At 42.5% G+C, this 22751-nt stretch overlaps 1 protein-coding gene across 1 annotated transcript in view; it reads left to right on the top strand.

The window, feature by feature from the left end:
- The first annotated feature begins 232 nt into the window (after positions 1-232).
- UTRN (utrophin) overlaps positions 233-22751 on the top strand; it is a 387328-nt gene continuing 364809 nt past the window's right edge. Inside the window, 1 exon segment of the mRNA XM_009646963.2 lies at positions 233-395. Within this exon segment, the coding sequence (XP_009645258.1) occupies positions 317-395 (79 nt within the window). The 5' untranslated portion in view covers positions 233-316.

Genomic DNA, 22751 nt, shown 5'->3' with positions numbered 1-22751 from the left:
GCTTTCCTGGCTAGGGATTAAACTGGTCAGCAGCACCCCTCTGCGCCATCTTGCTTTTTAAATCCCCCAAGGCGTCCCTTTGCCGGGGCATGGTGAGTGGCCAGTCGGCCACCCCGCCATGCGTGGGCATGGCCAGCAAGCGTCGGTCCTGGCCTGCGCTTCCCACGCGAGTCCCGCCTGGTGTAGCCCAAGGAGTTACGGTGCCTCTCTGCTCCCCGTCCTGCCCTGTAGGTGCTGGTGCTGAGCCTGGGCCCTCCATGGGAGCCCACTCCTGACGGATTTAGGCTGCGCCTGTGCTGTACCCCAGCCCGCCAGCATGGCCCAGGTCTCTGACCAGGAGGAAGGACCTGGCGGGGGACACAGCGAATTCAGCGACATCATTAAGTCCAGATCAGGTAAGCTGTCGAGAGAAACATCGCTTTCCTGTTTTTTTCCTCTACGCGTAGCTTCTGACATCAGCTCGTGTTTTTAAACAGCACATTTTTCCAACTGTTTTTTGGCCACATATTGGTAGTACAGCGAGCGACTGAGGCTGTTCGTGCAGCTGTCCTACAATTAAGTAATAGTAATTGCAGATCTCTGGGTTTTGGTTTTGTTTTTTTTTTTTGACAGTGTTAGTCAAGTCTGTTTGTTTGGGATCCACCTCCTGCATTATAATTACCTCTGCTTTTGTAAATAACCATGTGCTTAAAATGCTCTTATGCAACCTAGTGTTGGCAGCTTTTGTGTTTATTCTCAGACGCTGAAAATGGCAACTGTGGCCGCAATACTGCACCTCCTAAAAGTGCATCGCGGTAGTACTCGTGCAGTAAACTAATGTGCTTCCTCCTTAATGTAAAACAGTTGTCCAAGGCTGCTCGCTCAGGCATTTCCTCTAGCAAAACATTCACGGAACAGATCTGAAGGTTATTGGAAAAACGTGGGGGTTTTCTGGTTGTTGTATGTTTGAGTCTTCTGGGGCTCTGATGGATGCTGGGAGGGTAAGGAGGTACCCTCATTTTAGGGGGCGGGGGGAGAGGAGGCTTTGGAGGAGCAGAAGTGAGTTATTTAAACCTTGGTAGAAGTTTGTGCTACATCCAGAGACTGGATGCCTGCTTCTTTAGCCTCAAAGGCTCTCTTTTCTCTCTTAAATGCAAAATGCTCCTGTTGTTAAGAGATTTTTTCCTTCGATATCTGAAGCCTAACAATGTGGGGTTTTAAGCATTCCATACATTAAAAGCTCTTCGGTTGGTGGTGGTTTGATATGTCAGGTTACCTAGGATGCAGGTTTGAATCTGGATCCCGTTGGTGTTTGAATAGTTTGTTTCTTAGACCTCTTTCTGAGGAACGACACCTTTGGTGGAGGCAGTCTTCCTCTTAACTTCGGAAAGTGCCGTTAATGCTTGTGGTTTTCCATCCCAAATTCTGTAGTGCTGGTTTGCATTTTCTGCTATTATTGTGAAACCTCTGGATGTAACGTTACTTGATTTATAAGTGTGTAGTCAGCACCTTGAAGGGTTTTGAGTTTGGCTGTGGCTTGCAGACAGTTTGTATGCATATATGTATGCAAGTACTACAGTTGTATAGGATGTCTGAGGAAACACGGATGTATTTGAGGTTTTCTTTGGATGAACAAATTGTACAGTCAGTTCTGTTGTTTTGGTTAGGGCAGACGATTGTAAATCTCCTGTTACAACTGCTTTAACTTTCTTCTTCTCTGTTAATGAGAAAATGATGTATATTCTAATACTCACAAAGCTAAAAGACTTGTGCGTTAAATTAAAAATAGCAAGTGAAGATTGATTGTGAATAATCCATCTTTTCCAAATAATACACTGTTTTGCATCTGGAAGTGTGATTTCTTCCAGTTAATTGCTATACTGCGTGGCTTGGATCTGAACCATTCCCTACAAGTAAACCCTGTGGGAGGGATTTCCTAATGAAAGGGCTGAAGTTTCCTGAAGTACAGATGGCAGCAAATTAAAGGTTGGTTGTCAGTACTTGGGGAAAAAAAAAGTATTACAGGCTAGGCTTCCATTTTTCCTAGATACTTGGAAAAGAGAATGCTAGTTTTGACACTTAGAAAGGAAAACTGAGCTGTGTTTTGCTGGGAAGACTTCTCCAGCACGGGATGTTCTTCACAGTCTAGGTGACGGGAGTCCAGTGGAAGCATTACCTTACAACTTGCTAATAATTGGGGTAGCTAGGGGTCTGCCTGGGTTTTGAGGCAATGGAGAGCAGAACCAGACAAGCTTTAGGATCTCCCCTTTCCTTTCTTTTGTCATAGATAATGGGCTGTTACTCTGTTCCTTGCTACTCTGTAAGTTCATCACCTGTGATATGGGAAATCTCTAACACTTTGATTGGAGAGGGTGTGCAAACATGCATTTAGTATTTTCACTCTTAAATAAAATACAAAACCCACTTTGAGTGGGTGAAAATCTTGAACTGATTTAGTACGTCATGATCATTTTGAGTGACTATTATTCCTAGGCATTTTTAAATAAGAACACTGAAAACGGTTCTCTTTCTCTTCTTTTATTTACAAGAATAGTCGGGTGTAAAGATCACTTTCTCTGTGCTCTCCTGGGCAGTTATCTGTCTGTCTCTTTCAGCAAGTTTTTCTTCATCTTTTTGGAACAGATTGCCAAGCTGTCAGGATAGCGTGGTTATTCAAAACCATTCGTCTTCTAAAAGTGATAGTTAAGATACATGGATAAATCTTGTATTTTGTTATAAATTGGAAGAAAATTATCATTTAGAATGCCAGGATCTTTCGGAGGTCAGGCCTTAACAAGGAGTGGTGTACTTCTAAAAATGTTTCTAAATATTTGGCTACAAATGTAAACTTTAGTCTTTAGCAGCCTGTCAGACTGAATATGATGTGTTGTTTGTAGTCATTGCTGCTTTGGTTATCTTGCTTTGGAAAACTGGGAAGCAGCTAGAAAGCCATAAAGGTGGCACTGTTAGTGCAGTGATTGGTTATTGAAAACTTGAGCTTTGATCTAAAGTTACTCTTAGGAGACACTAATAAGACGTATGAAGTTTTACAGCTGCTCACGGCTGCGTGGTGCCCATCTATGCCTGTTTCTGTGATTGGAACAGGCTATGTAACTTTTTACTTAATGACTTGTAGTTGGGAAGCTACCCACGTACAATGTGAAGGATAGAGGAGAACTGCAGAAAATCATGATATTTTTTTTTTCTATAGAGCAATCAAAATCAATTAACAGCGGATTGCATTTCTGTTTGTTGCTTGTGCAAAAAAAAAAAAGTGTGTGTTGCAGGATTTCACAGATGGGAAAAAGTAATTTTGCAAGTATCTAATTCATCCTTTGGGGAGCTCAGACTGAGAGGACGAAGGATAAAACACTTTGAGTGGAGATTCGTATATGTTATTGATTATGTTGGAAATACTTTTTCCTTCAGCTGTCAGCAAGAAAACTTTCTATGAACGTGCTATATGCTGTCGCTGTTGTAAGCGATAAATGCTTGGGTTTTTTTCAAAGCGAAAGAGGAGTTGTCTTCCGTGTTTTTTTTTTTTTTTTTCCTCCTTCTTTCCCCCCCCCCCCCCAAGTAATCTCACTTTTGTGACTTGTGATACCAGAAAAAGAAAGTAGAACTTCAAATTAGCATTTATTATCTTCTGCTTTGGATGTGGCTCTTCTTTGATTAGATAGTTTGTTAGCACTGATCTACATGTAGCTACAAGTTATTTTTGAGGACACATCTTCTGCACTTAGAATAGAATATGATGGTGACCAAAGCTGCCTTTAAAATAACTGTTGGCTATGGTAATTATAAGGGAGGCTGCCTTACGTGCGCAGAAGAGCCAAGCGTATTTTTGCCTCCCTCCCTCCTGTGCCAGTGTTGGATGCTGATGATTCTGAGTGTCTGATGTTTAAGGGGTAGGATGCTTGTTCCTGGATGGTTACGTTGGGTTTATATATTTATAATTACCATTTATTTAGTGTTATTAGCCTGTGTGTCTATATGATTGCTTGCTATGGAAAAGCAGCTTTCCCTTTTTTACTTCCCTATAGTATGAAGTAATGTAAATGGCACTGATCTCTATCTTTGAAAGGCATCTTGTGCAGATAGGTGAGCCCTTCTCTTTGCAATAGCTTTCAAGGAAGGAATGCTGTGGGATGATTGCCTTACAGTGGTGAAAACAGCGCTGTCATCACCGGGCTTGAAGAACAGATGAGTCTTTGCTATGATTAATTATGGAAAAAAGACAAACTTGCTTAAAATCTGTCATGGTAGCTTGGAATGGTAATATATAATTAAACAGTAAGACGTGACAGGAAAAACATTTCTGGAAGATTACTCTACGCCTCTGGTGCATTTTAAGGTATGAGTTCCTGTCTAAATTGAGGGGAACTTAATTCTCCTCATCTACCTTTCATTTTTAATTACATTAAATTTATTTGACTGAAAGATGGCTTTGAGGAATTGTAATTTATTTTTGGAGTTCTTGGGCAAGGCTTGTTCTGAAGAACTGCTGTTGTCTGTCTGTCCCCATGAAGCAACGCTTACCTGGGTGTCAGCCCCCTTGCTCCGGGATCTCTCTGCCCCGCAGTGCCACGTGTTGCCTTTGGAACCAGTTCCTTCAGTCGTGCCTCTCGCCGCCAGATCGCTACAGGCCAAACGCGCTGCTTCTCGTTTGTTGTTTTGGCTCCATCGGTGCGAAATGGCCAGGAGCCGTTAGGGTTGCAGGCGGACCCTTAGGATTCTGTCAAGTGGGCGCGGAGTTGGCGTAGCCGGTTTTGCACTGTGTGAACTCTGATTCAGAGAGGTTTGTGCAGAGTGTGTGCGGACAAGGCGCTAAAGACAAGCGACAAATATGCTGTTCCTTATTTCTAGCTACTAAAATGACACTTTTTCAAAACTAAACCTTTAGGCTGCTGTAGCCTGGCTCCTTTCTGTCATTTGTATTGCCTCCTTTTCTTGGGCTGTCTGCTGGGGACAGATTGGATGCTGCAGTGAAGACAGTTCTAGGGTATTGCCTAGCATTTATGAAATGGCAGATATATAAGTACCAGGCTGGTTTCTTCTAGTCTCTTGATTGGTAGGTGAAGAAATAACATATGCTGCTCTGTGTGTTTGAAGCACGACTTTGCCTTGGAATAGAAATTGAGGCTCCTCGGGGAGAAAAAAAAAACAAAAAACCCAACCCAAACCATAAAAGCAGCCCATTGATTTGCGTGTGCTCTGCCAGGAAATGAAGACATAACCCTGGGCAAGAGCTGCTATGTGAGGCACTGCGTGTGGTGTGTTAAGTGTTTCTAAAGAGGTCCCAAAGTCGGGGTGGGGAGAGGCAGCTGCTGGTGGTGTCCCACCGGACCCACCGATGAGGGTCCCATGGAGAATGGGTGCCTAGGGGAGGGGCAGACCAGGAGCACGTGAAGTGCTTTGAGGCTCTGTCCCCCCTTCTCCCCTCAGCTCTGAGGGAAGAAGGAAGACTCTCATACAGCATCATGAAAATATTTTCATGTGCAAAGTTCACAGCACTGGGCAGCTTAGCAAAGAATTAGCTGTGCTGTCTTAACACCTCTCAGTAACTGCTCCTAATTTTCCCCCTCACCTTGACTTTTCTTCCTAGCAGAATCCGTGGTGTGCATGTTGGGTTTGACTCTTGTGAGCAGGGAGGGGTAGGGCAGTATCGTTATTAACATCCTTCAAATGCGAGTAAGTGGGGAGATGGACTGGAATAGGTAATTCAGGGTAGGTGTGCAAGGGTGAGGGGAAGAGCACGTGGGCTCTAGCTGAGTTCGCGTTGTTTCTGGACAGTATAGCTGCTCTGCTGCCAGGTAGCGGCATGGATTGGTGTGCTCGGAGCCTGTGCGATCTGCTTTTCGTGTGTTGTGCAGTATCCTTCCTTTGAGGGAAAATGCGCGATTAGAAAAGCGCAGCTGTTCCCACCCACCCCGGGAGCTGAGATGCCCCTAGCATGAAGTTGGAGAGAGCTGCATTTATTTAGATGCCTTAATAACAGTCTGAAGAATGAATAACAGGGTTTAAACATCGTGAGGTGGGAGGGAGGAGTTGCATTGTCTGACTTTTTATTGTGTGGATGAAAGAATAACTTTTAGTGCTCCGTACTTTGTCAGAAGTCTGTTTTATGTCTTCCTCCCCCAGTGCATTTCTGGAATGAAATGGGGAAGCAAGCTGAGCTGTAATTTCAGAAAGTGACAGTATATCCTCAGAAGAAAGCTGGGAGTTTTAAAGGTAGTGACAAAAATAACAGGCTAAGGAAATAGAGGAGCCCTCTGGCACATGTGTGTTTGACAGAAGACAGTGATATGGCTCTGTTGAAAGCTGTAGTTTTGGGAATGAGGCAAGAAACTATTGACTTACAAATATATGCATCTGCAAAGTCAGCGAAACATCTGCCATCAAGAAGGAGGAGTCAGAAACTGCCATTTATTTATTTATTAGGATATGACGTCTTTGGGCTTCTTCTTTGAAAGGACATCCAAACCACCTCGTACTGCCTTTGGAGAGAGTAAAAAGAAAAACTTACTTTGATTATTGGAACCGAGTTGGGCTCAGCCCTGAGCAGAGCCAAAAAAAAAAAAAAAATGAACAAAAATAAAACACTTGCAATTATCTTTTGTAATCACTTATCTGTGGGACCAGCAGGTTGGGGCTGGGAAAGTGACTGCAGATGTGTGAGCAGCCAGGAGACTCTGGTGTGGCTATGGATGGTGCCTGGATGGTGCTGGGCTGGGCACTGGTTGTTGGTGGGGAGGCTGCTGGAAGATGGTCAGGCATAAGAGTGAGGGTGCGGGTGGTCACAGTTCCTTCTGCTGAGGACAGGGTTGGGTCTGTCTGGGTGTGTTGTGGGCTGTGTCTTCCCTCTGACTGTCTGACCAGCTCTGGATGTGAGCCCCAGCAATGCAGGGGAGGCTGGTTATTGATAGAGACCCATCTACAACTGTGGCGGTGACCTTCTTATGCTTAGAAATGTGTTCACTGTTTAATAATTCAAATATTTAGATATTCATTAATCTGTTGAGTGCATGGGACAGATGCATTAAACATGTTGAGATGCTGGAGAGGAATAACTTGAGCATTGTCTGGCCTCCACGGTAGTTTCTCTTGTAACAAGGCAGCTCCTGTGCCGGAGAAGCATTCTCTAGCAGCCTGGCTCTTTTTCAGGTGTGGGTGTCTCTTGCTGGGTGTGGAAGAAGTGGCAAAGAGCTGCTGAGTCTTCAGCTGGTGGGAGATAGGGTGATGGTGTGTTTCGGTAAAAGACTAACTTCTATCTCAAAAATGCTGGATATGTGCTGGTAGGAAAGGATGTGGCTACATGACAGAGATTAGTTATGTATTCTTAAGATTATTTTGCTGATCAATATAGGGAATGTGCAGCAATGCTTTTCAGCCATAAATTATTGGTAATGAAGGGCCTTTTTGGACTTCAACACCTTTTCCCCTCACCTTGTAGAAAACAGGACCCATTTAACTGTGGAGAAATGTGCATTTAACCCATGAAACAACATGCTCTGATGGGTCTGTGTAATTAATTTCACAAATGACTTAACTAAAGTCCTTTGTACTTGGCTTTTATTGCCTAGCATCAAATGTGGCTTTTGCTTCTCTCCTAATTTAGATCATGGCAGAGGACCAAAGGTGGAATATGCTCCTAAAATGTTGTGTTACAAATTATTGATTGGAGAAAAGTGGTGTGATGGAGAAGTTCTGAAATGTTTTGCTAGCTTCTTTGATATTAATTTACCATGTTATCCTGGATGAGCAATGAAGTGTAGTCTGTGCATGAATAACAAATGGAGGAGATTTATTTGAACATTTTATGGGACCATGCTGGGGATAGGGTGAAGCCTTCCGGTTTCCATGTTATTTTAATAGTTATAAAATATGATTGTATTAAGAGAATAAATAAAGTAGTATTTAAATGCCAACAGACCAAGACCTTTTTATTCCCTCTTGCTAGGTTTTCACTTCAGTTCTAGCTTAATATTGAACAACAGCTACGGTCAGCATAAATAATTTCTAGAGAGAGTTCATTGCTCCCTCTTTCTGGTTTCTACATGTATATCTTGTTCTTGGATGAAGCTTCTCGTGGAAATTCATGGGAACGCATTGTGTTAACGTTGTGCCTTTTTGTTGAGAAAAGACTTTGTGGAAGTTGGAAGTCTGGTAGTTTCCTTCTGAATATAGCTTTGTGCTCTCTGGGATGGTGGAGCATAATCTTTCTGCATTGAATGCTTTTCCTCTGTGCTCAGGATTTTTCTCTTGGACCTGGCCTTAGGGCCCAATTTAGAGCTTGCTGGTTTGATTTACTGAGCTTTTTTTTAAAAAAAAAAAAAAGAATTTCAATCAATTTTCAGCTAATTTAACACACTGTTCATTTGGAATACAATTTATTAAGTTTAATCTGAGAGCTATTAAAGGTCACAGTACAGATGTGAAATATTCTCTGTGTTTCTACTCAAAAAATAACGTTTATGCACTTTATGATCTGAGCAGAGGAATGGTGGAGTGTCAGACTTGTGCATTACCCAGGTACTTGCAGGTGAGGATGCAGTTTCTCCCTGGTGCACTGAGGACGGGCGCAAATGCTCTGGGCCGCTGCAGGTTCCTGGCAGGAGCTGTGGACCATGACCCCTGTTGCATCCTCCGGACTCTGTGCTCCTGCCTCTGACTATTGCCTGGGAGCCTCAGGAAAGGCTGCACCTAATTTTTGTTTCTTTCCTCCCCTCGCTGCAACTTACGCTTTATTGCTTGAATATTAAAATAATTCAGGATGAAAGGACACTTTAAAAACAAACAAACAAGACACCCCCCTCCACCCCCGCAACCTGTTCTGGTTTCACTGGGCATTTGAGAATTTATTAAAGCCATGAAACATGCCATAACTTCTGGAAGATTATGCTGCTATCTTAACAGAAGTCAAGTGTTAACTGTTGAATTAATGTGGAAGTGAGTTTTATATTGAATTGCACAACTGAAATTGAGCAGAGGAAGGAAGAGTTCAAGTGGGGTTGTGCCCATTGTCACAAATGTCATTCTACTTTGCATATGCATAGCTTTTTTTTTTAAGGCTATTGAAACCTAATTCAAGTTCATTATTTGCTCATTATTTTCACAAATTTGCTTGATTTGTTCATTATCTTGCTATTAGGTCTCAGGACTGACTTCTCAGGGTCTTTATGCAGGTCCTCTAGAGATGTCGGGCATGAGAAGTGAGGACCTGAGAAGAACCAGATTTTGGATTTTTTTTGATCTAAAGCACCTGTTTAGAAAGGTTTTCATTTAGGCTGTAATGAAGTAGGTGGTTCCAAAAATTTAGGAAACTTGAAGTTAATGAATTCCACATAAATTGTATTTTGTTGTTCATCTTTGTTTTAAGATGGGAAATAACTTCCATACTAGGTCATGAAGGCTATTTGTCTTTCTGAATCTTTCCAAGCTAGGAATTTCTTGACTTCTTTGAGGCCTTCTCCTCTACCTGTAATACGCTGGTGCAGGTTTTCTGTCACTGTATGGTAATAACCTCCTCTCCTCAGCAGGCAGTGTTAAATATTTCATCACTGTTTAAGGATAGTAGTTACTTTGCTTACACAATGACTAACAGTATTGGGTGTATTCATCTCCATGAAGAAAATGCAGAGACAGAACCCACCTTTTTTGATTTTATTTTTTTTAAGAACAAAAAAAAAAAAAACCCAAACCAACCAAAAAAAGTCTTCCTAATTGAAAATCCTCAAATTCTCTGCTTTAAAAGCTCACTTAATTTTGAGTGAGCCACACAACATGGTTGTGGTGTGACTGAGATCTGTGTGTGTCGTAGGGTACCGTATTCATAAAGAAAGGAAGTTGTGTTCACGTAAATGCTTGTGCTTCCCTTCAGCGAGGAGGTGCAATGGGAGGAAAGAATAGTAGCTGGTCTCACAAAACCAGGTTGCTTTTGGTGGGTGATCAGCCCTGATTGCTAGTCTGGGAGTTGTATTCCCTCTCGGAGAAACAGTGGAGTTAATGCCAGGGGTGTAGTGGGGAAGGTGAGGTGCCGTGGTCTGGCCTGTCTGAGGCATCAGGTGGGACCGAGTCTTGGTGGTAGTAAAACTCTTTGCTCATCCATGTCCTGTTAGCATTAATGCTGGTCTACTCTCAGTTGTGAGACTGGGATATTTATACTTCTCAATTTGAGCTTCCGTGTTATAAATAGAAAATATGACAGCCTGCTCTCTGCCTGAGTGTATAAACTTGCCTTGCTGTATATACCTGGTTGGGCTGGCAGACTTTGGGGTTGAAAGAAAATGCAGAAATGCTTTGGAGGAACTGGAGTTAAAATGTGGGATCTTGAGTCTGATGAGGTGTAGTCTGTTTTACATGGGAAAGGTGGTGTGGCACAAACAAACCAGAGGTTCATGTAAAAATGTTATGACAATATAGAATGGCCAACCTAGCTAATTCACAGCCAGGGCAACTTTGTAATTGTTTGTTGCATTGCTTTACTATAATTTGTCTTGTTTGTGACCGAATGAGTAATATAAAAATAGAAGTCCGCTGAAGTCCAAGGATGAGGATAGTAATTTTTGAACGTGTTATGCAGTTAAAAATAATTACCCAAAATGAACTAAAAAGCCCCAAACCTTGTTTTTCTGAAAATCATAGTTCTGTTCTTCCCAGCAGTTACTTTTTTTTGTCTGTGTGTGTCTGTGTGCTCTGTTCCTCCTCTGCCTTGTTTGGCTTCATGGTTTTTCTTCCAGTTGGAGGAAGACTGCAATGACTGCCTCAGTGTTCGCTGCAGAGTTTGGGGAGCAGCGGGGGGAAGAGCAAAAGAGCTGGAGAGGCTTTTTTCCTTCCTGCTGTCATCCCGGTAGGAGGGAAGGGTGGAAGGACTGATGTGGCAGCGCTGGCTCCAGTGGCCCTGGGACGTGCCCCGGTGCTTGGCGGGGCTGTGTGCTGACACCTGGGGACCCCGTGCTCCTGCTTTTCAGGCAGTATCTCCTCTGCACTGTGCACCGAAGGCAATTCAATGAGATAATCTAAAAATCTAGTGAAACGGGTGGAAAATGTCATAATACTCTTTTTTTTTTTTCTTTTTTTTTTTTTTTTTCTGCTGAACTCTGTTGCCTCTCTGGCTTCACCTCCCAGGCTTGGCAGGCATTTTCAGGGAGGGGGAAAAAAAAAAGCATTCCTTGAGGATTTAGCTGCTGCTCTAGATCATCTTCACAGAAGATAACTCTGGTGAAGACAGAGTTGTTTGCAGATGTGCTTGTATGAATATTTGTACAGAGAAGACTTAGCAGAAAATGAGCTGAGGGCAGTTTACTACTGGGGCCTAGATCAGAAAATGTTTTGGGTGCTTGATGAGAAACCAGAGCTGTTGGGTAGGAGAAAAGACTTCAGTTATCTACAGAGGGCCTAGGTATTTTAAGGTATCGCCCTCAAAACTTAATTGGACAGCTACAGTTTGCTGCCAAGGCTGGTGAGTGGTTTGCAAGAGTACAGAAATGCTGGGTGGCTGGAGGGAGCCGCCAAGGCCTCTCTTCAGCTGAAGCTTGTGCAGCACCTTGGTGCTGTGCCGTGCCCTGGGCCGCCAAGCATAGTGAATAATGTTCAGGGGGATCACTTTTTCCAAAACACAGTCATGAGAGGGGGGATGAGAGGGATTTGGGGTGGTGCCCATATTCCCTGTAATTGCCTCATAATTAGAGCCCTCATGCTGACTTGCAACTCTTGAAATGCCAGTTCAAATTTTCAAAGGGTTCAAACCACTGGCTATTGCCCTAAGCACCAGGCCATGGCGTAGGATGAGATGTGGCTGGTTCCTGACATATTGTGCAGTGACAAAATGTGCCAGGAAGAGTGTGAGGGGCCAGAGAGCATTTCTTAGTAAGTCAGGCAAATCCCAACATGTTCTGGGGGAGACAGTGTTTGTAAGCTTTTCTGCACTAGAGATGTACTGCTTGATGACAGTGTCTAAGGCTTAAGGCCAAAAAAAGGAGTTAAGAAGCCTGTCCACCTGCTGAAGCTGACACTGAGACATCAGTACCAAAACTTGGTGCTGAAGGATGCTGGTCTAAGCTGAAGAGCAGACTTGCAGTGAGCCTTGATGTTTTTCCTAGGAGAAAGACATTGTAAGGTCATCAGTCAAGAGTTAGAGGAAAGGAACGTTGCTCTTCCTTTCCCTCCCAAAAATAAAAAAAACCCAAAACAAACCCTTGCATTGCTGGTATTAGCAACCATCTGTCCACCACCCCTGTTGATGGTTGTAAGAACTTAGTGTTATCTTGATAAGCAGCCATTGAGTTGCAAGGGGGGCTGGCCTGGCACAGGGACAATGCTGATAAATTTTTGAACAAAAATGCACTGCAGAAAAAAGAGGAATTTCATTGCTGTAATAGTTTACCCCAAATGACATAATGATCCTGAAGTTTATGTCAGTGTCACAGTCCCAATAATTGAGATGTCTAGAAAAAAGGGGAGGTTAGGGCTGTATGTAGAGGGGAATTATGCCACCACAGAGATAACGATGGATCCTTTTGACAAGAAACTGAGTCCATGTTTGCCTGGAGGAAACACAGGGGATGTGTTTGGAGACCTGTTTCCTCGCTTTGCCTGGTGTTATCAGTGGGTGCTGAGCTCTGATGCAGGGTATGCATGGTAGAGTGTGTTAGCTCGGGCATGGTGGTGCTCTGGCATCTGGCATTGAGGTGGCAAGTGTGCTTGTAGGGGCGCTTTGCTGGGTTATCCTGTTCAAATGTCTACTAGCTTTATGGGCTCTGCTTTGCATTCATTTATATGGTGTACTCAGTCATGCGAAGTGAACGATGCAGCATGCTGTGGTTGGTGCAGTTGAGGTCGGATTCTTGGTGACTTCCTGGGTGAGGTTGCTGTCATTTAGGGCTCCTAAATTCCCACAGGAATCGCGTGCACTGTGCATTGTGTCAGTAAGTGCAGCTGAGGAAGGTACCTGCCCCACAGAGGAATGTGAGTGTGGTACTTCTGCTCCAGGGTGCTCTCGCATTGCAGTAGCTCCTGCTTTTTGCAGCTACTTTAATGTTGATCTTGAAACTGTCTCTCACTGGTTCACTGGATGCTACACCTAAATAGGGGTTACTGGGTTAGGTCAGGGATCGCTCTAGCATGAAATGCCCACTTCTGAGGCAGAATAAATTTTCTTCAACAGGAACTGGAGTAGGAGAGGAAGAAGAGCACGTAATACTTGGTGGATCCCATGGTTTGTGGCTTTATGAATAGATAACATAATTCAATGCCAATGCATTTGTGCTGTTCTGGGCCAAGTATCACATGTGATGTAGTGGTTTCTTTGTCTATTAACTGGGCAGGGTGCCTCTAGCACCGAGGAAACTGGCATGAGACCAATGAAAGGTCCTAGAAACCCTGACCTGTTGTAGGCATGTCAAACTTGCTTTTATTCTTTGTCTTTTTCCAATATGTTGCTGAAGAGGTCTTGGGCTGTCGTATTCATGCTTAAAGGATTCAGTGGCCTTAGTTTAGGTGGTTAAATTCAGCTTCAGGATGAAGTCTGTGGTTGACAGTGAAGTCCTCTCTGAACTAGTCCAAATCTGTTGAACAGCCTTTGGAGAAAATAGGATCCACTGCAAACCTCGCCACTGAACCTAGCTAGGAAGAAGTAATTCATGCTGGGTAATGTATTTGCATGGAGGTTTTGGTTCTAATGTGATTTGGGCAGAAAAAAAAAATGAAAACTTGGAATTTGCTGCCTATTGTTGCCTTGGAACTCTTGATGCATCCTTTCTTCCATAGCACTGCCCTGCTGCCATTGGGCAGGGGCAGCTGGGATGGAGCAGAAACCATTAGCCACGTGGTGAGAATTGACTATGTCTATATAAAGTTCAGATAAATTCATTATGAGAAATGAAGACTGCTTAGAAATGTTTTGCTCATTTACTTATTTTCCATGCTAGTTCTTGCCACTTTTTGTTACAGCTGCTTATTTTGGCCCTGCAGTCTCTGGCTTTAACTTATACTTGACTCCCTATATAATAAAAATACATGAAAATGTAATGTTCAGTTGAATTTCACTTTGCTGCTTGGGGAAGGAAGGAAGGGGTTAAAGAACATAAGTTCTCCTGATGTTGAAAGATGCTCACGTACTGTAGCGGTCATCTGAAACAAAGATTTGTGTAGCCTGGAACTAGTGCAACATGATTATGAAAGTATTCTACATAATTTGTGTGGGTGTGGGAAGGAGAGAAATTGTGAAATGAATTGTAACTCTTGTTTCTTACAGTTTGAAAAGTCTGTCATCTTATGGATTTGGGTCCTTATGTGGACTAAACCAACACTTTTTTTTTCTTTATACCAAAATGCACACACTTGGTTTTTTTCTTCATAGTGATTTGAAGACAGAAGGCAGAAAAAGGGTTTTTGTTCCTCATGAGATACTATGTCTGCCTGGTATTCTCATTTGCAGTAAAGCTCCTTTCGTACTATTCCAGCACTCAAAAAGGACCTTAACGCGCTATCCTACTAAGAACCTCTTGTGCTGCCAAAAAAATGTAAAGAGGCTGTGGACATTTGGGGCCTCATCTACAGTACAACGAAGAAAAGGAAATAATACATTCTTGGCTCTCCTGAATTTAACAGAGCCAAAAGGTTATCAGCTGACAAAGTAGATGAGTTGTAATTATGATAACTAATGTTACTGGAAGTCTTTAAAAAGCAATTGAATTAATTATGTTTGATCTCGGTGAGAATCTGTGGCTGCTGGGATGGATTTTGATCTGCATCTATTATCTGGCATGCAGTGTAGTATAAGTGTGGGGGGGAAATAATGTGTGTGAATTGTGTGGGACTCCTCTCTATCTGCTTTGTATCTGTATTATGGCATACTTAATAGAGAATATTTTTTCTCCCCTTCTTATTCATCTCCTTTTTGGATGAATAAATTGAACTCTGCTACAGTTTGGAATCTGCAAGGTATCATGAAAGCCTTTTTTGAAAGTCTGGAAAACTGTAGAACCTAATTTCGGTGAGAATTAGTGTATGACAGAGTTTGCCCCTTCTGTGTAAGGTGGATGTAGCTGAAGAGTTACAAAACCTATTTTGCAGATTGTTATTTTTAGACATAATTATTCAATTAATGCAAAAAACAGGAACAAGAGGGAATTTCTGGTTAAATTACTATTTTTTAAATAAGGCATCTTTTGACTATCTTAATCAAGGGGGACAAGATAAAGTTTTTATTATATATAGAATTCCTTCCTTAACAGTCTTTAGACCTTCTTTTTCCTACCCCCTTCTGCAGGACTGGGAATGATGCGAGTACAGCTGAGGAGTGGGTGGGTCAGCCAGATCACATCTTCCAGAGTCATCTAGCTTGTTACGAATAATCATCTGCTGTTTATTTAAATAGGTATAAATAGGTAACCTACTGCTTCACCATTCCAGTGCAAAAATAGTGCTCTCCAGTTCTTGCAAAGTAAGAGCAAGCAGGTTTAATTATATCTCAGTAATGAGGGGTGGTGTATTAATACAAGGTGAGTGGATTTTTCTTTGCTAAAAACTTATCAAGACCTGATCCAATGATTAAAATTTGTGGGTTTTTTCATAATAAGCAGAACTAGTTAAACAAGTCCTCTCAGCTTACGTGATTTCTTAAAGTCCTATTTCAAATTTCCTTCTGTAGAATAAACAACTAAATTAAATATGAATAACTGCATATTTAATTTTGAAAAAAGATGACTTATTTTAAATTCCTGTTCAAGTAAGAATATATATGCAAGAGAGACTACTTTTAAAATTACATCCTCAAGGAAAATATATTTATCTAATATAAAGCTAGGTGAAATAATGGTGCAAAATAGCACCTTGGTCCTTGTTTTTTTAATCTCTGAAATGGGAAGATTTGCCTCTTGACAACAGATGAAAAGTGTAAACAAACCAGCATCTGATCTTACTTTTTTTTTTTTTCCTTCGTGCCTACTCCTGTCTCCCAGACTCTCGTGTGTTTAGTGTAAAACAAGCCTGTCCTTTCCCAGACTTATTTTAGCTTTGAGCTGATGTGTGTATAGTGCTTGACCTGGTCATCAGCTGTGGAAGATGTGGATGGCTATCTTTAGTCTTGTTTAGCTTCCCCGCTTAGCTGAGATGTCATGTTGTAAGCTCTTGTGATGGTCTTTTGGTGTTTTTGTCAGTAACTGAGGGATTCTTGAAGTATAGGGTGGTCACCTTTGCATCTGTCCCACTGCAACTATTCATATAGAAACTCATCCCAACATGAATTTTGCAGGTCTGTCTTTGGATTCTTGGGTAAAAAATGTGGGTGCAGTAGCTAAAGGGAGCTTTATGCTCCATCTACAGGAGAATTTTGGAGTTCTGGCTTTACTGTAGGCAGCTAAATAACAAAGGATAAAAATGTCCTGGGGTGACCAGCATAACTTGCTGTTCTTGGGATTTTTTTTTTTTGTTTGTTTCCTGTATTAGTGGAACTTTGTTGAATACTCATAAAAACTTGTAGAACCTTTCCATCCCAGGGCAGAGTGTTAGTGCAGTGAGCTAAGCACAGATGTGTCTGTGTAGCTACAGAAGAGAGTTCCCTTATGGCAGTTACTCAAGAATATCTTTGAATATTTATATGGTGAATTAACACCATAGTGCAGAGGAGGTTTGGCAGAAAATCTTTCAGGATCTTGCAAGCTGCTCCATGCAAAGTTAGTGGTTTCTTTGCAAAAGCGCGTATTAAAAAAAAAAAAAAGACATATAAAATGTGCTGAACAAGGATGTTGAGAGTTGAGTCTGGCAACGTGTGATTCTGCAAAGGCATCCCGTGTTATAGGTTGTTGTTTATTTGATGATCAGACCTTTATTTTAAAAAAATGCTTATACAGGGGAAAATCTTTGTACCTCCTCCGGTGGATATCTCTGTTTCACTGAAATTCAAGTAGTTGTATTTTGTAGACCTTATTAAAGGTTTTTCTTAAATTGCAATTTGACCTCAGCTTTGATAAATCTGTTGGTCTGTTCTGAGTTGTTAGTGGCATTAATGTGGTGTAGAAGGAAAGGTTCTCACTTTCCAGTTGAAGTGAAATTCTTCATTTCATGGAGAGATTTGAAGAGTGCTCACTTCCTTTCCTTAATTTTTCTGAGCTGACTTTCCTCTTAGAATGGCCTTGTTCTCCCATGGCAACCTGCCCGGGCAGAGGGGGAGCCTGCACTGGGGATGAGTTCTGTTCTTCAAAGTTTGACAAATCTAGAAGAGCGATGGAGATCATAAAAGTCAGAACAACAGGGCTGTCTGTTAGAAATTACTTGATTTACAGCAGCCGTGGTGTTGCCAGGTGGAATTCTTCAACTGGGTAAGGGCAGAGTAATTCCAGTTTAGCACCCATCTTGGCTCCTCCGTGCATGGGTCACGCCTGACCCACTGCTCCACTTCACCCACCACAGGATGCATGGCAGGTCACTCATGGGCTCAGTGAAATGCCAGCTGTGCTATGTAGGGTTGAGGGAGAAATTATCTGTGCAGATCTTTTCAGGTAGGCAGGTAGGGCTAAGCTTAACTGTCTGGAAGCAATTAAAATTCATGACAGAAGGTCAGGATATTATACCTTGCACCAGCCATTTCTTCATTAACCAGACCTATGCAAATATAACATGGTCTGTTAAAATTTAACCCCAAGAGATGACTTCTTGGCAAGCTTTCTAGCCCACGAGGATCAGTGTTGATGCATAAAAATGGGGAGTAGGTGGAAATGCTTGAAATGCCTTAGAAGCCTCTTCCAACTTAATATAAAAGCACAATGGCTGGAAAAAAAACCAAACCAGTTTCTACACATAACTTAAGTGTTTAGCAAGCAGTTGTGTCTAGTATGTGTTGGGCGATGGAACTGGCTGATAGAAGCTATGTGCTTGTAGTGTGTTTAAAATACTTACTAATGAATTTGGATCAACTTTATTATTTTTAAGAATCACCTTGTTTTGTTTTGTAGTGAAATCTAATCTAGGTGCTGGATTTTAGTATGGCTAGGGTTTGGTTTTTTTTTTCCTCAAGTGTGGTGTTACTCCATCCTCTACTCTTATAGCTATTTCTGCTGGGAAATGGTACGAGCAAAGAAGCAGCTGTAACTTCCCATGTGTTTAGTTTTCTTGAACTTGGTTCCCAGTTGGTGGAATTTCTTGGACCACTGCATTGTTTTAAAAACCTCCTGAAGACAGTTGGGTGCAATCTGTCAGTAGAGCCAACTGCTTGCAATGGTTCATCTCTCTTGTTACCAGTCTGAGTGCTGTGTCACGGGTTCCTTCAGTGAATGGCCCTGTATATTTCAAAGGTTTAATATGACTATGTTTTTCAATTTACGCAGCTCCTAACATCAGAGCTGCCTTATCAAACAGATCTTTTATCCTATTAAGGGAGGGTGCTCCTTAGGATGTGTATGCAGCTGAAATTTGAAGTGCTAAAGACCTCTTTATGTTATAATTTTGGGTCACCATATCACAATGGTGATATTGATTTTTAAGGAATTGTTTTTTCTGCAGATGAGGCCTGTTTATACTGCAGAACGGTGTTTTCTCCCTTCTCTCTTAATCAGAAGGGAAAACTGTAAAATTGGTGTTGTCTTTGCCTCTTTTCTGCACTATGGATTGTCACAGACCTTGGGCTTGACAGATGCATGTAATGTTTAGGTTCTCCATAACTCAGATCTGTGCCTTTGTCAGTGGAAATATCAAGAACGTCCAGAAAGATCAGCCTTGATCTTTAGCACTATAGCCTAGTCATCAAGAAAACAAACAAATTGTAAAAGAAAACAAACAAAAAAGGCTTACCCTGACTTCCTGCTCCTTTCTCTGTTTTTTCACTGCAGATGTGGACTAATGCCTTCAAAACTGAAAGAAGGTAGAGCTTTCAAAGATTAGTATGTTCCTATAACTTGTTTTTTGTTATAACTAATAACTGGGTGTGTAGGTGTCACACCCGTGACTAACTTTGAGAGAAAGGCACACAAGATTTCTGCTAAATGGCAGAAATGGCTCAAATAAAATACTGAATGCTACATATGTTAGTCTGGGATGAGCAAGGTGATGGGTTGTACCCACTGAATTTATTGTAAGGGTTGGGGAATGGCGAGGAGAGAGTTCTAGGGAAGAAAAGACTGTTTCTGAAAAAATGTTTCATGAGTTTCAGCCCTCAGGGAATGACATATTTTAAAAAAACCTCCTGTTCCTCCCCCTCCCCCTCATAAAATGAATGGTAAATAAATAAAAATCTAATTACGCACCTCTAGCTTGGATGTTTCTTCCTGGTATACAAAAGCACAGCCACAAAATAAGGCAGAGGTTTTAAGTGATGGCACAAGATGCAATGGGGTTGGGGTTTTGTTGTCTTTGTTGTGTATGCTTAAAGATGAGAGATAAAGGTATATGTAGATGAATATACCTGTGTACACCTGTATATACATAGACCTATATATATTTTCCCTCCTGGGACTTCCATTTGGAAGTGGTGAAATTCCTGAGAAATCATGCAGCCCTTTCAAGTTGAGAGTAATTATACAGCAGTGTGTGGATCTGAGATTGTTAGGGGTCTGTCTTTAATGAGGTGTTTCCTGTTGGTTGCTTGGGAGGATGGTAAACCCTCAGTTCATACTAAACCACGTGTCTGTGCTGCTTCCATCACGTGCTGGGGTGGGAGTTCTTACAGCCCGTCCTTTCCCTGTCACCCCATACCAGCTGGTCGCAGAGGCAGCTTTTCTACCTCCAGCCGGAGTTGTCCCCAGCTAGCAAGGGTGACGTGGAGGCAGCCAGCAGCAAGGGTGTGTGTGCACACTCGGGACTGCATTGCTGACACGGCTGGACCCCATCTTGGGGGATGGATTTATCTCCTTGTCACATCCAGACTGTGTGTGTGGGGTGGGCTTCTGGTCATGGGGGATATAGGAGATGTGACTCTTCAAAATCTTGAATGGTAACAATTAACAGAAACGTGGTGATCTGTAATTTTTTTTAAAACAGTTTGAAATTTGGTATAAGAATTTGTGTACACTGCCCTAAGGTCCTTTGGTGTGTGTGGTGTGTGGTTTGTTTGGTTTTTTTTTTTGTTTTTTTTTTTTTTTTTATTCCCCTCCAGCCCCTAGCTTCCCTTTGGACTGGAATGGTAGTTTTCTAGGTTGTGACTGGAATATTTTCCTCCAGAATGAGAGAATGCCATGTGGAGAATATGTATTCTCACTTATTCACTTATTTTTAATACGCAGTGCCGTAACTGAGCTGAAGATAAATCTTCTGAGTCATCCAGAAAAAGGGTCATGAGAGGGGGGTGAGAGATAGAGGGCATTCTTGCTGCTGAACGTGGTCAGAGACTTCATGTAGTAGGTACAGACAAGAAAGAGTGCATCTCGGTCAAACAACTGAGGGAGTTCAGATATTCAGCTTCCATGGGATAGTATTCATTGCCACTTCTTTCCTGCTTCCTCTCCACTGCCAACCCACCCCCCTTTCCTGGCCAGCTCGGGCACCTCAAATGAAAAGCAGTCTCAAATGCTTCTTATACCTATTTGTGGATGTTAAGTTCAGCTACTCTGTATGCTTGGTAAGGTTAATTCCCAAGGTTTCTCATGGGTGTCTTCATTTTCTGACATCCGTCAGTTTCTCCTTCATATATGCAATGTCTGGGCATTGGCATCTGGGCTCTGGAGATGCAGGTAGATTCACTGAGTCTGTCTAACTGTGCTGGAGAAAAGCTGGTAATTGTTTTTGTACTTGGTTCAAGATATGCTATGTCTCTTCTGGTGGTCAGGGTCTGAATTTGCAAATCCCTAGCTCTATTTTCCTGTCCTTCTGTATGTTTCTGTCTCTTTCCTTGTCTGTGTGCTTTCTTACTTGGGTATGAGAGTGTGAAAGTTGTGTTTGAATTGCTCGACTGAATGAGCAGGGATAGTGGTGATTTCATGAAAACTTGCTGGAAAATCTTAAGTTCTGCTCTTAGCAAGAGGTCCCCACCCAGCTGGGGAGGCTTGTGCAGTCCTGTGCAGGTGGCTGCGCTGGACTTGCTCCTGTGAGCTTGGCTTTGTTGAAATAAAAACTTACTTCAAGCCTTCAAGCATCATGTATATGGTTTCCCTGTGGTTTCTGTTCGTACTGTGTTGTAAGTTCACCACCATGTGCTCAGTTTTTTACACAAGAGATAATTGCTTTATGATTTTTTTTCTTCCACTTCCTGCATGCGTTGTTCATAAATCCTAGTCAAAGGTCTGGCATTAACTTGTTAATGCAAACGTGAGCCACAGAGCTGTTCTAGTCTGCCTAGCTTCCACTCTCGTAATGGATTTTGTATATAGGCACAAGGAATGTATATGTGCAGTGATCCATCCCCCCCTCCTTCCTTGTCTATCACTTGCACTGTTCCAGTGCCAGAAAGGGGGGAGAGACTGACTCTAGACGGCTAAACTCTCTGCAGCGCGTAGTTGGAAGGTACTTGGATATTACAGTGATGCTGTCTAGAAGATCTTTCGATGAAGGGGATCTTGGCAATGCATGTTTTCTAACCTGGGTTATGTAAAAAGACACTTGGCTTATTCCAAAATAACTTTGGAGAACTTCCTTTCAGGCTGACAGTGCTGAAACACTTCTGCATTTCTGTGAAGTTGTTGTGGATGAGATGGCTATTTTGTACTTGCAATGTTTACCAAGCCTTTCTAACATTATCCTGATACATATATATATTGTTTGGGGTTGGTTTTTCCCTTCTTTTTCTAGCATAATACAGCACTCTTTAGTGGAATTTCATTCTGTTAAATTTTTTTACAGATAGTGAAGAAAGCCTGTTGCAGCTGGCTGTGATTATAGACTACTGCCAGTGTGCTGGAATGGGAACTTCTAGGGTAGAGCAAGTCGAAGCAAATGAAATGGAAACTTCCTTACTTTTATAGTGGTATTAGCCATGAAGCTTAATTATAAAGTTTGACCTTTTTACCTTCAGAAAAAAGCCTGGCTGAAGCTGTGAAACTTCTGGTTCCCGCAGGAGCCCTGCGTAATTTCTGTAAGCAGTGGGCTGTATTGGAAGTGTTCACCACCACCTCCATTTCCACCTCCCAAGCCCCATGTGGTTTTGGGACTGATGCTGCTTGACCTGACCATGCCTTGTATCCTCCCAGATTACAACAAATCTCTTGGCTCCTCTGTCCTGTAGCAGAAGACAGGATTTAGGGGAAGGGAAAAGATACAAATGAGGTCTGTGATCTGCTCACTGTGTCTGTGATCCACCCTTGGGCTTTGAGGGAGGGGTGGGCCGTAGGATTGGTTGCGGCCAGATGCCGTGGCTCAGAAGCGAGATGTGAGGAATTCCCTCCTGTTGTCACCGCTGCCCCGGCACAGCTTCCCAGCAGACTTCCTGGTTGGAGCAGTGGTTTCCGTTTGGAAGTAGGCTGTTGTTGAGACTAGTTTTCTGAAGCAGTGGAACAAATGGCAAACCAACTACATCATTAGATGTCCTTGGTGGTTTTGGCCGGAACTGGTTGAGGGTGTGGGGAATTGAATGAATGGTCATGATAGTAACTGAGAGGAGCTCCGGCTGTTCCCGTAGTAGTCACAAAGTTCTTGCTGTCCACAGCTGGACATGTGTCCTTGTACTGTCGTCCTCCTTCTGTACCAAATACTGAAATATAGAGTTTGAAATGTGTTGGAGCAATTCCTCCAGTTCTCAGGGGAGGCAGTGAGGGCTGGGACAGGCCCTGGGTGCTTCTCTGGGCTTGTTTGTCAGATGGAGCTGGCAAAGCTCTCTGTGGCCCAGCTGGGCTTAGCCAGAAACCTTG

The sequence above is a fragment of the Egretta garzetta genome, unplaced genomic scaffold, assembly GCF_000687185.1.
Source record: "Egretta garzetta isolate BGI_Z169 unplaced genomic scaffold, ASM68718v1 scaffold139, whole genome shotgun sequence".
Taxonomy (NCBI): Eukaryota; Metazoa; Chordata; class Aves; order Pelecaniformes; family Ardeidae; genus Egretta; species Egretta garzetta.
Note: the sequence above shows the minus strand (reverse complement) of the source record. Positions and strands in the feature narration are given on the sequence as shown.